Raw genomic sequence first — 19136 nt, 5'->3', positions numbered from 1 at the left:
CACAGAGGCTGGTGACTTCAGTGGCGCCTTAGGGAATTAGGTGCTCAAATTAAGGGGAATTTGGTATCTGACTCCCTTGGGCCCCTCTGAAACTAGCCTATGAGGTTAGTCTATGACAGCGCTGAGGACAGAACCCAGCTCTTCCAGGCCCCGATCCTGTGTTTTACCATAAGAACATCTTTCCCCGCTTTGCATTTTGGCTTACATCACACTCTTAGGTTTTTCCAGCAGGTGACTCTATACTGAGGACACCATGGCACAGCCAAACCATTTAAACTCAGGATGATGATGCCACACCAAGACAAAAATATGGGAAAAGTAATTGCCCCAATCTGGACCTAAACTCCCTGGGGGCTGCCCTGGTCACTGCCTTTCCAGATTGGGACTCTTGTGTCCCACCTGCCCAATCCAGAACCCAATGAAACCCATGTGGCATTTGATACTGACTTCAATGGAAGCAGAATTAGACATCATCTAGCATCATATATTAAAAAATTAAAAATGAGTCAAATCTTGGTCCTATGGGAGTCCATGGCAAATGCCCACTGGCTTCAATGGGATCAGGATTTGACCCCATAGAAAACACAGTCTCCTTCTGCAAAGGTGACACTCTGCCCTCCTGAACATCACTGAATAGTGAGAGTCTCCGTATCCAGCAGCCAGCATTGCCCATGGTAACAGCTCCATTGTCACGCAGGCTGGCACAGCGACATTCATGCTGCTCATCATGCTGGGAAGAAATTGCATGCCACACTATACTGACACTAAAAAGTCAGAGGGGCAGGAAATGCTGCCACTGAGAGGGGATTTCCCCTATGGGATTGCTTAAACACAACACTGCAGCCAACTGGGGCCTGATCCAAAGTCCAATAAATAAATGGAAAGGTTTCCATTAATGGGTTTTGGTTTGCTTCTTGGTAAGACACATATTTCAGTAACAAAATCTCTGTCAGTGATTCATCACACTGATCACCTCCCGGTGCAAACCAGATCTTCTTCCCAACATAGCGTTCTCCCTATGCACGGTCACTTTGGAAGATCAGCTACTACTGGTCCCTTTATCATCTCTGATATATAATTCCAAGCCATGCGTTTAAAGAGCTGATCATTGCTTTCCGCTCTCTGGGCCCATACCCATGAGGGGTATGGCTGCACTGCAACAAAAAACATGCTTCCCAGACAGACTTGGGCTCACTCTGCTCCAGCTAGGATGCTAAAAAGAGTGGTGTGACTGTTGCGGCCTGGACAGCGGCTCATGTTACTCACCTGAACTCGGACCCTGGGGTGGCTAGCCCATGTCGCCAAGTCCACACTGCTACTTTTAGCTGGCTAGCTCAAGTGGAGCTAGTGAGTGCCTGTTAGGGTGACCAGATGTCCCGATTTTATAGGGATAGTCCCAATTTTGGGGGCTTTTTCTTATATAGGCACCTATTATCCCCACCCATCCTGATTTTTCAGACTTGCTGTCTGGTCACCCTAGTGATCGTCTGCCTGGGTTGGGAGGCACGTATTTAGACATATAGACATACCCTTAGTGGGGTCTGTTAGCTTCTCTGGGCCTTGTATCAGGCCCTTTCTTTTCAGAGAGGAAAGTCCCTGACATGTTTACATGGAAACCGATTAGCTGTTGTATTCAGTATTGTTCTCCTTATGATGAATGCTTATGCACGAAAACCACGTCTTTTACTTATTTTATTTTAGTCCTAATTTGAATTTTACAAGTGCTCTGGGAGGTTTACATGAAGGGCACGTTACATATGGATGACTGAGTTAACACATGGCTCTGCAGACACGTACACCTGTGTCTTCCTACCACAAGCAACCATTTTGGCTGGCAGCCTAGAAAATGCCAGCGTGCTAAATTGAAATATCAGAATCCACACAGGATGTAATGAAAAATCAGTGTTTACTCTGGCGTATCTCCTTACTGATTAGGGCAAACATTATGGTTTCTGATGGGGATTTTTACGATGCTGCGTTCTGATCTGGCATGCCTGGGACTTATTGCCACTGGTACCCTATCTTGAGGAAAAAGAACCCTCTTGTCCATTCTTGCTAACCTGCCATTACCAGTTTTTCAAGCTGTGCAGCAATGCACACTCGAGGCTAGAATCTGTCCTTAAAACACCATCACAAGAGAGCTAAAGAACATCTCCTGGCTACTTTAAGATCCTCTTGCATTAAGACATTTCATTATTTCTATAATTTCATTTTCCAGAAAGCAGCACCGCTGAAAGCCACTTACACAGCTGATTGGAGCCATTTCATTTGGACACCTAATTGTATAACAAGGCTTAACCATGGTCGGAGCTATGGAAAGAAAGACAAATTGAGATTGACTTAGACAATTATTAGTTTTTCTAAGCATGGGCAATACATTTCCTGCTAACTGCCAGTGATTATTTTTCCCCCCTCCCTGGCTGAGGTTTGAAATCTACAATCATATTCATTTTTGGACACCATTTTTGGCAAGCAAGACTTATTGCATTTGGAACATGTAGCGCAACAGGGGACAGGAAGGAAGGATTTTAATCATGGATTGTTGCCAATCCTTGGGTACTCCAGAGCCAGAAGCTCTTTAGCAGAAGGTCCTTTTGCAGAGCAATGCATGAGGTAAGCCTGCTCCTTCCTGGGTAACGGAGTCTCACAAATAAAAGTCCAGTGTCCTTATATCAAGTCTGTGGGCCTAACTCTTGGCCTTCTGCTCGTTGCACCCCCTTGCCCAATGGCTTCCACTCATCTCATCTCCTTATATTAGGTGGCTTCATGACACCTTCTCTGGAGGCTGGTAGGGGGGTACCCAGGACCTCCCACTACACCTGGTTCCAGCCCGGGGACCCTGTAACTGGCAGCAAAGGTCTGCTCCATACAACTCCTTGCTGCCACCTCCCTGAGCTTCTTCCTACCCTCCCTTTCTCAGGCCTTCTCTCCACACAACCTCTCTAGGTTAATACTTCTTGCAGAGCCAGGACTCTCAGAGCCCTTGCCTGGAAACCCCTAACAAAATTCCAAATGTAATGAGTAAACTTAACCTAACTTCTGCCCTCCTCAGGCTTGCCCTTTTAGGGCTCTTACATTCCCCTTGCTTCGTTCCTTAACTGAACGCCTCCCAGGGCTCGCTCCCCTTCTGGAAGTCTAGAACCTGCCCTTCTGTCAGGGCTTAGCAAGAAAGCCTGTTCCACTCTCAGTAACCATTTGTCTCCTTCTCTACTCAGACTACGATCTCAGGGCATAATCTCCCCTTGAGCTTCCTCCTCACACCCTCCCTGTTCCCACAGAGTGACTGCAGCCTCTCGCTCCACAGCTTCTTTCTTGATTGAATAGTCTTGACTGAATAGTTGCTAGTCGCCACCAGCTAAATACTTAGCAGTTTATATTCTCTCACTCTGCTGTGTCCTTCAGGTAATGTAACAACTCCTTTCTAATACTACCCTATCTCCACTAACAATGTAATGTAACTTTTGATATCTTATGGTATTTGAATTCCTCAGAAAGCTTTTTTCCTTTCATTATCGAAGCTCTCAAGACCCCATGCAAAGTGATCAGTTGTTTCTTCCACCTTACAGAGCACAGATAGGCCATCTTTGTGTCTGTCTATTTAAAAAAGTTAATTGTTTAAGCCACAATGGCCAATTAGTTCTCTGAACAAAATCATTTTATTTTTCCTATTCAGGCTCTGAAGTATGCCATTATCCTCAGCTCTAAGGCACAATTCAAAAAATCTTCCTCTTTTTTCATTAATCCAATTTTGTTGCTATTCTACTTACATTTCCCTATACTGGGATTTTAACTTCCTGTTTACTCAAAGGTATTTCTATGTCAATCTTTCCATTTCTTACAGGCTTTTTAGCTGCTTTGTCCACCATTTCTTTCCTTGTTATCCCGAAAAAGCCTTCTTTCTATAGCATATTATACACCTTTTCAATATCTAGAAAGGCAGTTATCATGAAACCTTTGTGCCTCATGCTTTTTTGTATTTCAGTTTCTAATTTAAGAATGTGATCAGCTCCTTTCTGCTACAAATCTCCTCTCTTTATATTAACAAGCCTGCTCTTCATACTAGCCTGGTACGTTATTTGGCCACTGAGGCCCACATTAGCCCATTCACGGCCTGTGTGGGGTACACACTCCACTACAGATCCCCATTACAATAGTAGCCCAGCACCTCACAATCTTTAATGTGTTTGTCCTCCCAATACGTCTATATGGTAGGCAAGATAGTTTAAGAAAGTTATTTATTTACCTGCAGTTATCAAGAAATGGAGGCATCAAATCAATCCTGAGCCAGAGGACCCGATTCTGATCTCTTTTAGACCAGTGACATCAGCTGAGATCTTCACCCGTCTAACAGAGATCAGAATCTGTCCTCTACATTCTTTCATATGTATGCATCACAAAGCCAAAGTGAAATCTATTCTCTCCTAGTGTCTATGCAGGTCCTGCAGTATCTGAGCGCCTTCTAGCAGTGCACTGAGCAATGTGACTACACATCTGGCCCATGTTTGTTCTCTCCCCCTCTCCTCAGAGGGAGAAGCGTGTGCAGTAGGGTGTCTTTTTTCTTTTCTTTTTTAAATATACATATTGCTATGTATTTATGTTGGAGAAGGCAAGACAAACTCAGTGCAGCAGGGAGGTAAACTTCCTTGGAGTTAGTACTTTCCACACTACAATCCCCAGCGCAGCAACCCCCACTCGGCACCCCTCTCCACAGTCGCAACCTCAAACACCTGTCATTAGCAACAATCCCCACATCCCACCCAGCAATCCCCACACCACCACCCAGCATTCCCATCTCCCCCACACCCTGTAGCATACATCCTACCCGCTCCCAGCCAGTATTTCCCCACACACTAGCACTCAATCTATGTATATATTTTTATTGTAGCTTCTGATCTGTACGTAACTGAGAGGAGCTGAAGGTTAATTTTAATTGTAGCTGTTACCACGGTACCTATAAGATTGTGTGTTCCTACTTATACACTATTTATTCTTATTCACTTGTAATTTCATAAAGGCATATACCATGTTGGTTTTGTGTTAATGATTCTATGAGAAGAGTAATACTTTCATCCAGAATGAGTGTGGAAAAGGGCACTGGGTAAGCTTTGTGGTAAAGTCCAAAGCACTCTTTGACATGACCAGCATTAATTAGAGTCTAACAAGTAGTTTTATGCCTCTGCACAGGGACTGATACAGCCATATTGATTATGGGCTGGATTCTCAGCGGAGGTAGATTTGTGCAGCTCCATTGACTTCAGTAATGTAAAGGAGCTGTGCAATCTGTACCATCTGAGGATGTGGCTTCAAAACGAGGGGAATTGTATATTGGAGTAAAATAATACCCACAAAAACAAGAACATTAAAAATTGATGCTAAAATTGTGAGCCTGACTCTTATCTGGTGTAACTGTGTTGACTTCAGTGGATTTACTCCTGATTTACACCAGGGTAAGTGCCTTTAATCCAGTTTGCCCTGGAGGCCACAGATCTCTCTCAGTTCTGGATGATTTTGTGTGCCCAACAGTTCTGTAGAGCAAAGATGCAGTGCTTTTCAAACCCTACTGAATGGTCAACTGCAAACAGCCGCTTTGAAGGAAAGTAAACACAATCACAAAGCAATTTCCTACAAATGCTCCAAGAAGGAAATTTAACCCATCCTGAGTCATGTAATTTTCATGGGCAATTAAGCAGTTTTAATACTATAGGAAATCAAATCCGGTTACTTAATTGGATGTACTTGGTTCTTGGCACATGTCCTAGGAGCAGTAGCTTTTCTCTTATCTACCCTTGGATCTTTAATGGTGTATTAGGCCCATTTATGGCTTCTGGCTATATTAAACAAATAGTTTGAAGAGGAATTAACCCCACTTCATTAAATAGCTAGAGTGTTACTTATTAGCTAAGGCCCCAGTCCTACTCAAGCAATTTGTTCCACTGAAGTCCAAAGTAGTAAGAAGCACTCTAAGAGCAAGAATTTGCTGGGTCAAACTTACCGTGTAAGTGACACAGCTAATACTAGTTTGAAAAGGTTCATGCCAGATTTTTAGTTTTTCTTTGGTGCCCTATTGCGGTTCTTGCATTCATATAGCTCAGTCCTGATCTTGGGTATAAGGGCACGAGCCACAGACATTGATTTTAAGTCCATCACGGCACACATCTGTAACCCACTCTTCCAGCTGTGTAGTCTACATCTCCCATTCTGTGGCTGATCCACAGCAAGAGTTGTCTCATACTTCTCCCAGCTAACGGATTTGGAGCTGGATTTCTCAAAGTGCCTAAGCACCCAATTCCCAGGCACCTAAACACCTCTGAGGATCGAGGCCTAAGCACCTACCTGCATCTTTAGGCACCTATGTATCTTTAAAGGCAACTTCAAAAGTCATGCCCAGGACTTCAATGGGACCACATGAAGAATAAACGACTGCTCCAGGTGAGTAGAGGGATTAGAATCTGGTTCTCAAGAGGCAGTGTTTGTAATTTGGCATTATAATAGCCTGATTGTTTCATCACAATACCATCTATGTAACACTGATCAATATATCTCACATGAAAGACATTATACAGTAATTACTGTACAGTTGTTGGTGTTGTTTCCATGGTGTAATAGCCTCTTGAAAGTCTGAATGTATTTTCCCTATTACTTTTCTACTTCAAAATATGAATATATATTCGTGTTTCCAATGCAAGAGAATCTATGACAACTCTCGTTTCCTGTTCCTTTAATGTAATCTGAAGTCATACTTTTTAGTTAACTGCAGCTACAGGGCCGGTAGGGGGAGCTCACCCTTTATTTGTTTGGTTTTAGTTTTTTGTTTTTTTTTATATCTAGAATAGGTTTTTTGTCAAAAAAAGAAGAGAAAACACTACGAGAACAGAAATAGAGGGACTTAAATAGAACAAACAGGTCAAATGTACTTACTTAAACCTTACTAACCAGACTAAGGGCATCATTGTGTAAACACTCAGAGACTAATGCTTACTACCCTGACTAACTCACTGTCATCAATACGACTTCTTAAGCCAGCATGCACTACGATTGGTAGCAACCGTTGGCAGGATCAGGCCCTCAATCAGTACAATCACAATGATCACAGTGGACAAATGTAACAGATGAAATCCTGGCCCCACTGAAGTCAATGAGAATTCTGCCATTGATGTAACTGTGGCCAGGATCTGAAAGGTGTATTTGCACCGAGTCAGTTCTTGATGGCAGTAACTCTCCTGACTGGTGATCGTTAATTGAACGGATGGCATGAAGCATGCAGCTGGAAAGTGCAGATACACCAGGAGCTAAACTTTGTTCTTTTGATGTTCCAGCAAAAAAGCTTTACAGCCTTTATCTCGATGACAAATCAGTCCCGGTTTGCAGCAGAGCCTAATTATGCTAGGGAAATGGCCCCAACAGCAGGGTTACTACTCAAGTTCTGAAGCAGACATTTACTGGATAGCCCACCTCTACAAAGAAGAAAGAACAGAGGCTTTCCTTAAAGAGATAGGTTGCCCTCCAGCCTAGAGTTCCATCAGAATGATACACAACGGGTATGTCTAAACTGCAATAAAACACCCACAGCTGGCCCGCGTCAGCTGAGTTGGGCTCACGGGGCTCAGCCTGCAGCGCTAATAGATTGCAGCGTAGACGTTCGGGTTCCAGGTTCTACAGCCTGGGCTCCAGCATGAGCCCAAACATCTACACTACAATTTGACAGCCCCACACAGCCTAAGCCACGGGAGCCCAAGTATGCTGACATGGGCCAGCCATGGTGATTTATTTCAGTGTAGACAAATCCAATTAGACTAATCTCCTCCAACCCATTATATCCCCCATTGCTGCTCCTTCGTATTGTCTAAATCCTCCATCCCAGGGAATCAAGGGGATGCTGTCAATGTACACCAAAAAGCAGACTGCTAGAGGCTTGAGAAAGCTTAATTTTGTTTCTACTTGCAATCTCAGCAGCAGTTGCAGAAGTGTATGAATCACAGGTCAAGGGCCATGTGGCCATTTCCAGCTCACAGATGCTGGGAATAGGGGAAAACCTTGGCAAACAACAAGGTCTTCCTTCATAAAGAGCCAGGAGATTTTTCACACACACACACACACACACACACACACACACACACACACACACACACACACACACAGCAGGCAGTGCCTTGGATTCAGCAGAGGTAGGGCCACGCCACTGATTTTAGATCCCAGAGTTGAAAAATGTTTTAATTCATCTCTTTATGGATACAGGAGCTATTTGCAAACTACAGATATGGATTTCAAACATGCCAATATTTGGGGAGTGTTTAGTTCTGGAGTTTTGAACCAGATCCAAATCTGGTTTTCAAGATCTCATCTAAGAGATTCAATCAAATTTCTAAACTTCATGGAACTCAATTTTTCTCCCTTGAGATTGATTCTCTGCTGCTGGGATGTGAATCCAGGATTCCAGAGAACTCAGATGTTTCAAGCCCAATGTTTAAACACAAATTCACGACACAGACAACTCCCAGATAGGAACACAAAAGTATTTCACTTCTGCTAGGCAAAAAGTTATCCTTCATCCCGGACTATCAAGGGAACTATCCCCAAGAGCTCAGCTCTGCGATGAGACAATTTAATCTGAAGTCTCATAAATAAGAAATATGGCAAGGAATTAGGGTAGCACATTTTTTAATGTAAATGTTTGGCTTCAGCCACTAAGAACACCACAGATTCATACTCAATTAGAACGAAACCTCGGGATTTATCAGAGTGTCTCATTTTGCTAAATTAATCTGATTATTATACAAAATCCAACTAGGCTGGGATGTCGAAGGGCCATATTTAAGATCGGCTGCAGCCTAGTTGGATTGATTGCTTTTGTCTGATAATGAGACCACTGCTATTCTTGGGACATGAAGCTCTGTTGAAAAATGAGAGATAATAATATGGTGAAGTCTAGATTTTTGGAAGGTAAGCCATACATTTTCTCAACTTTAACAAGAGCAATTCGTTTTAAAGAAAGAAAAATGTCTCTGCTGGCTTAAAACCTTCATCGGGTGAGGCAAGTGATGGATCTAGTTCCTTATTAAGAGTTGCAGTAAAATATATACATCATGGGATGTCTTTTATTAAAATAGCTATAAATACTCTGATTTGAGAAAGGTCTTTCTAGTATATATCCTTGTTACTGATTTAATTGTATTTGCTATAAGGATTTACATAATTCAGGAAAATGTTGGCACTATTGGTGGTTTATAATATAACCTGTGCGTGTGTGTGGATAAATACATATACAGATCTCCTTAAATACATTTAGGTAGCCAATCCACAAGATACACCTCATGAATCCTTTGAAGCCTTAGGCCTCAATCTTGCAAAAAACCTTACCTTTAAGCACATTGTTATTATTAATTTGTATTACTGCAGCACCGAGGAGCCTTAGCCCTGGATCAAGACCTCATTGTGTTACATAATAATATATGGAGATATACCTATTTCAGAGAACTGGAAGGGACCCTCAAAGGTCATCAAGCCCAACCCTCTGCCTTCACTAGCAGGACCAAGTACTGAATTTGCTCCAGATCCCTAAGTGGCCCCCTCAAGGAATGAACTCACATCTCTGGGTTTAGCAGGCCAATGCTCAAACCACGGAGCTACGCCTCCCCCTACATTCAATGGAAACGCTATGTTAAGCACATGTGCAGGACTGGGGATTTAGCCTGTAACCCATTCAGGACAAAGACTGTGTCTTAGCCTTCAACTAGAACCCAGGAATCCAATCCACTGGTGCAATCACTAGACAACTTCATTTCTTAGGTTCTTATTGTGCTCACACCAATCTCTTGTACTAGCTTCCCATTTTTCCCACGTCAAGTCACCTTGTAGATGCACTCCAAAGGTTTAATCGAGAGCATTTTCCCAGTGCAATCTCATATCGCTACACTGCTGTCCTTTGCTGCCACGAACTTTAAATTAAAACCACTATGGCACTGCACTCTTGCCTCCTGCTGGCTTCATAATAGTCTCATTGTAAGAGACTCTCCATAGGCACCTCCTGGAATCATGCTGAGATCTGTTTGAGAGTCACCCTGTGTCTGAGCCATGCCAGAACACTGGTGCGTCAGTAAGGACCAGGTGCTCAGAGAAGCACAGGTGGAATGTTTTGCCCTAAGAACCTGATAGGCTGATCAGCAGTGAAGATGCTGAGCTGTCTCCTCGTTGATTTTGCTTTGCCTTTGGCAAAGCTCAAATGTAACGTAATAGTTTCTGTCTTTTAGCAGAGGACTCTATTCTTCCCTGGAAAGGAGATGGGCTTGATGGTATGCATTTGACTCCTTTCTAGCTACCAAGACCCCTGTCATGCACATCATATAATTAACCCTTTCATAGCTGTGGCACTTTTCATCCAAAGGGCTCACAGTGCTTTACGAACATGAATTGACTAAACCCTGCAGCATCCTTGAGAAAAGTAAAATTATCCTAATTTTACAAGTAGGAAACCTGAGACCCAGAGCAGCTCCAGCTCACCTTAGGACCTACCAGCAAGTCAGGAGCAGAACTGGGTCTAGAAATCTCAGGCCCCAATACCTATGTCTGCACCTAAAACATTACTCAGTACTTCCTTCCGTTCCCTGCCCCCCCAGGCCGCTACTTTTTTTGGCCAGGAAATAATATGAAAAGCTACAGCCCCTCTGAATGCAGCTATATCATTTCTGCTCCACTGCCAGGCAATACCAAAAACAAAAGTTAACTAACCAGTCATATTCCCTGAACGAGGCTAATGCTGTTGAAAATAATAAAGGAAGTAAACCCAGCACAGCCATGTTGTTTTATAACCCATAAAACCACACTGAGCTAAACTTAGATCAGGTGTAGACAGCTGCTGCACCACTGATTTCAGCAGAGTGAGACTCAGTTATCCCAGATCTGTATTTGGCCCGTTTTTTGCAAGGCCCTGATCCCACAGAGATTTAGGCAGGTTTGGCTTTGGGCATGTGAATAGTCCCATTGATTTCAAAGGAACTTTTCCTGTGTGTAATGTGGAGCAAGTGCATAAGGTGGAGCATCTCCATAAATCTTTACAAGATCAGGCCCTGAGTTTTTAATCACAGCCAGTAATAATGTTCCCTGGGATTAGGGCTGCTGAAATCAATTCTACTTGCATATTAAAGTATCCCCTCATTGTCAGTGAGGCAATGAGAATCTGGCTCGAAGTATTAAAAAGTATGTGACAGGAAGGCAGTGTGGCGTAGTGGTTCTGTCACTGGATCAGAATTCAGGAGATCTGGGTTGTAGTCCCAACTCAGCCACTGACCTGCTGGATGACCTTGGGTAAGACACTTTGCCTTTTTGTGCCTCAATTTCCCTATCTATAAAATGGGACATTTTGCTCCTTTGTAAAGTGCTTTGAGATCTATGATGATCAGAGCTAGATATTATTATTAATAATAATATGCCCCTGAGTTCAAATGCTAAGATCAATGAAAAGACCAGAGGACTAGATTCCAATGTTATTTCAGAGCTACTCAAAGGGCTAAGTAGTCATTAGTACTGCACATCGAGGGAATACTCCTGAATACTCAAACTACTCAACCCTTGATTGATTTTGTGTATTGAGCACTCAAATGACTTTCAGATCAGGGTAACACTTCTGTTAGATATGAAGGATTTGACCCCTGATGGATTTTGAAGTAAAGGGAACACTTTATGCAAAAATGTTGTAGAACATTTGTTTTTTAACGGTGTGCTAAGGAAACACACTTTCCGTTCAAGTCTACATAGAATTACTGCGCTTAGCATGGCCACTTTTCCTAGTCACCAGCCATATTTGCAATATATTTTTCTTTATTAATGAAATGAAGGGCAGTAGTTCTATAGGGACGTGCACGGTACAGTACGTTCTCCTAAGTACATGGAGAACTAATGCGGTAAATCAAAAGCAGCTCCCTTTATAATAGGGATATTTCGTACAGCTCCCTGTTGCTCAGGTGTATCACAAACATAATAAAAAAGGCCCAGATAAGCAACAGCACTTCAGGGTTGATGGTGATGCTAGGATCCATATATGAAAGATAATAGGCAGGTCAAATCAATGAACATTTTCCTCCCCTGCTGTATCCCTTTTGCTCGCTCCTAAATCAACAGAATTTGAAGCTGCACCCGGGACATGCAGCAGGAGGAACGCCCCCAAAATAGGAGGAACCCTACACTACAGCTGGCATTCCATGCCATTGGAGTAATGAAGATAGATCTGAAGACAAGACAGAGAGTTTTTAACAGAAATTCACATCACAGCGAAGAGAAAAAATAGGCAAAATGTGATTTCTCCTTTTTATGTGTTGCTCTGAATGCCCAAATGAGCCCATTTTACTTAAACAAAACCACAAAACAAAATACCAGCTCTCCCCAAAACCAATTTTTTGTCTGTGCTAAAAATGTCTCCTTTTTCATTATAACAATGGGATCACTTTGAACAAAAAGGTGGCTCTGGAATTCAAAGTTCAACCTAAGAAATATCTATTTTTGCAGATTTTGAATTTTGCAGATTTTTTGTTCATTTAAAATAAATTATATAAAAGTGAAATCTATGGATTAGCACAAAATCACCCCAAACAGCATCAAACATTCCGTAAAATTTCACAGAAAACTGTTCACTCCTTTCACACAGATCTATGAATTTTTAGCCAAAGCCTCCACAGCTCTTTTGCCTGGGAAAACTGTCTGTGGAATGTAGAGAACTTAAATATAATTCAAATATAAATATCTATAGATGTTAGTTGAGAACATATCTCTCATGCTGGAGAAACTGTATAGGAAAAGTCCATTCACGAGTGACGATTATTAACCCAGTGTAGACTGAAGGGAAAATTCCCAGTGACCTTGATAACCCGATACTTTTCAGGTATAGTCAAAGTTTTCCACATGTGCATTCATTCAAGTTTAGACCAACCCCTTTATCCCATGTCCTGTCTAAATACAGGTGGTTTAAAGAAATAAGGTCCCAGCCTTACGAAGACTCACGCACATACGTAATTTGACATGAGCAGTTTGGTTGACTTTAATGGGACTAGTCACATGCTTTAAGTTAAGCATGTGCCTAACTCTTTGCAGGATCAGCATCTTATTGATTATACTTCAGTGAGACAGAAGAGCAAAGTAGAATTCATCATCTATCCTAGTGAATATCAAATCTTCTGATGGCCCATGCCCTAAGAAAACATGCTTGAATTAAACTTTTATATTATATTTTATAATTCTATAATTTTTATAAAAGCTGCATTATTTACCTTTGATAGCAAAAACTCCATGACAGAAATCCTTGAAGTTGATTCTTCCCAGGTCATTTGGGTCCAAGTATTTAGCCAATTTTTCCACCTAGAAAAGAATATACAAAGTTTACTATGTGTTGCTTCTATCTTGGTCAAGCTTTTAGGGAGAAAACACCGGTTTAAAAAATATCTGCAGTATACATCTGAAATTAACACAAGGTAAAAACACTTATCTACATAGATATAAAACCAAAACTTTGTAACTTTCCATGGCATAAAATATAGGAGAGACTGTATATGAGAGACCCAAGAACATTAAAAGTGAAAGATGCTTAATATGACATGAGATTAATTTTAGTGCAATATTATTTTCTATAATCGCAGTTTCATGGTTTAGCATTTCTGATGTAAATTATCACCCACCAAAGGGGATCACACGGGGCATATTGCAGTAAATTTGCATTTATATTGACGGAGATATTTCACATTGAGGAAGAGCAGAAGGATTTTTCAGGAGAGATTTGTAGAAGAAGCAGGAGAGAATTTGGTGAATTTTCGTGGTGAAACGAAAGAAGGCACAAAAGCAAGAGTGGGAAAAGAAACCAAAGAAGCAGTTAAGTGGGCGGAGGGGAAGAGAGCAAAGCAGGGGTGTTGGAACAATTTGTATAGTGGGGGTGCTCTGAGTCATTGAACCAAACTATAAACTCTGTATATGATGGAAACTACTTCAAGCTAGGGGGCGCTGCGCGCCCTTAGTTCTAGCACCTATGGACCAAAGGCAGAGCACTGGAGTGGGAGTCAAAAGACTCTTCTGTTCTATTCTTGGCTCTGCCACTGACCTGGTTTGTGACCGTAGGCAAAAGTCACTTCACCTCTCTGTGCCTGTTTACCCTTGTCTATTTAGACTGTAAACTCTTTGGAGCAAGAGCTGTCTCTCCTTATGTGCAGGCACACAGTGCCTAACACAATGGGGGTCTGGCTTTGGTCTGATCCTCTACGTGCTACTACAATATAAATATGACCAATTATTACATCAGCATATACTGGTGGTTCCCAAACTGGGGTTCGTGAACCCCTGGGGGTTCATGATATGTTACAGGGGGTTCTCGGGAAAAAATCCCTAATGGCGGACAGAGCTGTCCCTAGGGACCCCGGGACTTCCAAGAGCTAAGCAGATCAAAGCAAGCATATCTATCACACTGAAGAGATTTAAACTCCAAGACTCCTTATAAGAAATGGAAAGGGAGGTGAACATTTTTCGCTATTTTTAAAATTAAATTATTATGAAGAACAAGTTTAAGCTTTGTTGTAACCTGCATTGTTTGCCTGGACTGCTCAAGACTTGAATGCTTGTGTAGGAGGAACTCTTTGAGTTGGCTTCTTAAATACCTTCATGATGTTTCAGATCTGATACTCTTTCATGAAACATAGGAGCCTTGTCTTATAACAGGCTTACTCAAAGTGATACAAGCTACGAAAGTGAGATCTTGGAAGAGTGTTGCCGTTTTCATAATGTAATAAAAATACTGTAATGATCAATAATAATTAATAATAAACAGTGGGTAATAAGCATGTCATAAAAACAAATTTTATATTTCCAAGATCTCTGCTTTTATAATTTATACTCAGGTAAAGGAGAAAATCCCTGGAAATATTCATTTTTAGGAGGCGGTTCACAAGACTTGACATTTTAGTGACAGGGGTTCACAGGTTGTTAAAGTTTGGGAACCACTGACATATACTATATATTATATTAAGATTTATGATAAGATTGTAAGGAGCAGTGAGAGCAGGAATTCAGGATATTACAATATTCGGAAGGACGGAATGCAAGCTTAAACATGCTAGTCTGAACAGCAATCAAAGCCCAGCTGAAAATATACACAGCAAGTGAATGAATCCTGGTGACCCAGTTTCTTGATTTTCTGGTTTCTCACATGCTAGTGAAACCCTACTGAATGCTTAAAGGCCCTCTAGAGAGTGCACTAACATCCTCACTTCTATTCTATCCATCCAATACACCCAGACCATTTGGTTTAGATGGGTTATGATCATTGGGAATATTCTCTATCCTAATGAAAGCCTGGCAGTGCTGCAAAACCAACAGGGTCTCAGCATTTCAGTCCCCTGCTGGAGCTGTCCAGTTTGCCAGTGTATCCTATACACAAAATATAGTTTTTGAAATCATAATGCCGGGGTGCACATGCTGTTAGTTTCCAAGGACCATTGGAACAGCACAATCAAACATAAGGAAGAAGTAGACTGTGGAAGTGTGCGTACAGGGCAATGTTCTCATGAACCACACATCCAGCTGGGACCCAGATGGAGCAGCCAGAGCCGAAACACCAGCTGACAGCTCGAGATGATTTCTCCACTCAGCATCCTTGTAATAAATGTGATGGGTTCCTCCAATAAGGTCTTATTTAGAACAGTGAAATCTAATTAAGGTGCTTAGATAAGCAATAGGTAAAACTCTGATGAATCGCCCCTTTCCGCTCCGAGAACTCAGTCTTATGCCCTGGCATTCAGTATGCACTTCCAGTCAGCCTGAAGACTCAGCAATGGTGCATACAACAGCACCTAGGCCCTAGTTCAGTGAAGTGCAAAAGCACTTGTTTAATTTTAAGCAGGTGCTTAAGAACTTGGCTGACTCAGACCCTTAGATACTTCCCTGAATCATGCAAAATTTCTTGGCTTGACAGATTAGTTAGATGTTAGACAGACAGTTAGGTGAACAGGTTTTGTACTGTTTTAAACACACTTGAGTAAAAGTGTAGTAATGATAGATGTGTTAGACCTGTGCTGTGTACTATATCTATACAAGCCATACAGTCTCAGTTAATTGCATTTAAAGAAACCCTGCAATTATATCAAATATATAAACACCTTTACATGCATTATTTAAAATCTTTAAACCCACCCCCTCAAAACTCTATATCTGCTGCATATCTGCTATAACAATACTTAGCACACATACAATCCCCAGTCACCACATGCTTTACGAAGCATTATCCCCATTCTGCAGACGGTGAATATGAGGCATAGAGAGGTTAAGTGACTTGCCCACAGTTTCACTGCAAATCTGTTGCAGAACGTGGAACAAAAACCAGAACTTCCTGCTGGCTTATGGAGAAAAGGTACACAAGATACTGTGGTGATGCATGCCATAGAATTGCTTATTACTGTATAAAATACTGACTTAATTGGGGTAAGGGTATTTTCCTATGGGTTGGATACATTATTTTGATAAGGTCAAATGGATCAACCATGAATGAATCTGGAAAACAGCAATGTGGATTTAAGAATCTATTCATGGTGCAAAATGCTTGGTGTTGACTAGGGGAGAATGGAACAATTTGATCCATAGCTTAAATTATTCCCTTCCCTCTCCCTCTTTTTTTAAAAAAAAAAATCACCTGCAGCTCCCCTCATGCAGACATGACAGGTAAAGAGCTGTAAGATGAATTCTGCAGCATGTAGTGATTTTAGGGAGAAATCTTACAGCAGTTCTCTTATTGTGAAATCCTTTGCAGAGCTGGTAAGGATGTGCTGTCAGTCTAATGGCAAAATGCAGCATTTGGCCAGAACCATGGACAGCACACATTAAGAGTGATGCTGTTAGAGGAATTCACCCTTACACAAACCTCTTTGATAGCCTTGTGGTTACAACTGCTCTTGATTCAGGACTCCTGGATGCTGGTCCAAGTGGATGATCTCTATGTAACCTCACTAATCTTTTCATGCCTCAGTTTACCCCCCCTGCAAAATGGGGACACATAATAACAATCTCCTACCTCAGTGGGATGGTGCAGGGATTAACTAATTGAGGTGTATGAACTGCTCTAAGATTACCAGATAAAAAGTGCTATAGAAAAACAAAGACTGCACGGGCTAATGGACAGGTTGCCCAACTGGCACTCAGAAGACCTGGGTTCTATTTCCAGCTCTGACTTGCTGTGTGAACTCATTTACTCTCCCTGTGCCTTGGTTTTCCTGTCAAATGGAAGTCATAACAATACATCCACACTTTGAGATCAAGGGACAGAAAACACGATCCAAGACCTAAGTAACAGTAGCATTCAGAGAGCAAATAATTAAACAAAGAACAATAAGATTACAACGAAGTCAAAATGAATGTTACTTACAAACAAGGCCCAATAGAAACGCCAAGGAACCCAAATAAATGCATGGAAGTAAACTTTCCCGGTGACCTAATTTCTCTGTATTCTGATTGCGTATGCTAGTAAATTATGGGGACAGAGCCACCAATGCAGTTACTCTCCAGTGTGTGTGGGATGGCAGTAAATTGAGGTGGAAAACAGCATTCCTTCCAAATCTCTGCGTGAGTGGTTTTACTCAAACCCCTGATGTGTGACTTTGATTTCTCTTCAGATACAGATTTCACGTATCATCCATTCCCACCTGTGATCTCTCTCCTCATGTTTTATTCTGGACCATTGAAAGATATGACTCACGTTGTATATTCTAAGAGCTGTGGGACTTCTTCCCCCCAGAACTGCTGGTTAATACATAGCTGGCTGCTCAGATTATATATCCATCGAAGACAAAGAACAAATCCTGTGGGGCTGGCCCAGGATGTCCAATGGCTCTAGCTGGGAATGGAGATTTACATGTAGTTGTTCACGGAAATCACATACCATACGTGTATGAAATGCAGCTCTTGGTGCATGAGACACATAAACAAGAGACAATATTTTGTTCAACCTCCTATGGCTACATACTGTCGAGCTGGAGATACATCCGTCCCTTTGTAATTGGCATCACGCACACATCTCTGCTCTAACAAGCTTGTCACAGATCAGCTTGTCGAAGGAAGCCATATGCATTATGCTGACATAAATCAGATCAGATTTACTGCTGAATGGCGTGAAGCTGCCCGATACGACGGAATGTTCTGTCCCCAGACCAATATAATTTACAGCTTTGGTGTGCCTCCTTCACAGCCAGTGAGGCTAAGTTTTATCTATGACAGGAAGAGGGGGCACCATGAGGAACACAAGCAACAGAATGTCTTTACATTACCAGGTACTTTGGTAGCATAGATCCAGCAAGATATAAACCCATCATGCACTCGCACGCAAAGGAAATAGAATGCTACACACTGCAGGCCTGACCAGCAGGACAGTCAATGTATAATTGTGTATATAGCACTATGGCAAGAGGTAGATGCAGATAAGGAGTAAAATTTTCAAAAACACTGCACTGACTTAGGAGCAAACGTCTCATTTGCAAAAGAGGCTTGGGGACTTTGGGACTTTTAAAAATTTTATCGTTCATCTTAATCTCTGATGGCAAGAAAGATCTTTTGCTTGAGGCAAAGGATGGAAGTCAGCAGACCTGGGCTCTGTTATGCCACAGATGTCCTGCGTGACCATAGGCAAGTTACTTAGTCTCTTTAGTGAATGGCCTAGGTTCCAACCAATTAAAAGCAGGAAAACTGCAACCCCCTTCTTCTCCTTTCTTCACCCAGCATGGATCTGCAGCATGGTGGCTTCCGGATAGCTGAGAAATTCTGCTCCATGTCCAAATCATTTTAAAACATGGATGTGTTTTAGAGGTCGGGCAGACAGAAGTCTGAATCTGTGGGGTGTCACTCAAAGTACATGTGAATGTACAATCCCCTGTGAAGATGACTTCAAGGGGGCTGCCCTTGCTGATGGCATGTGCCAAATTAGCACATTCTGTTTCAGCACCGTTCCATCCTCAGGGTACGTCTACACTACAGGATTATTCCGATTTTACATAAACCAGTTTTGTAAAACAGATTGTATAAAGTCGAGTGTACGCGACCACACTAAGCACATTAATTTGGCGGTGTGCGTCCATGGTCCAAGGCTAGTGTCGATTTCCGGAGCGTTGCACTGTGGGTAGCTATTC

The 19136-nt window shown here is 42.0% G+C and overlaps 1 protein-coding gene across 1 annotated transcript in view; it reads right to left on the bottom strand.

Moving 5' to 3' along the window:
* Positions 1-19136, bottom strand: part of RAB11FIP4 (RAB11 family interacting protein 4) — a 207773-nt gene that overhangs the window by 123125 nt on the left and 65512 nt on the right. The window contains exon 2 of the mRNA XM_032805647.2: positions 13257-13344. Coding sequence (XP_032661538.1) covers positions 13257-13344 — 88 coding nt within the window. The remainder of the gene's footprint in view (positions 1-13256; positions 13345-19136) is intronic.

The sequence above is a fragment of the Chelonoidis abingdonii genome, chromosome 13 (assembly GCF_003597395.2).
Source record: "Chelonoidis abingdonii isolate Lonesome George chromosome 13, CheloAbing_2.0, whole genome shotgun sequence".
NCBI lineage: Eukaryota > Metazoa > Chordata > Testudines > Testudinidae > Chelonoidis > Chelonoidis abingdonii.
The sequence above is the reverse complement of the archived record's forward strand: the minus strand, read 5'-3'. Positions and strand labels throughout refer to the sequence as shown.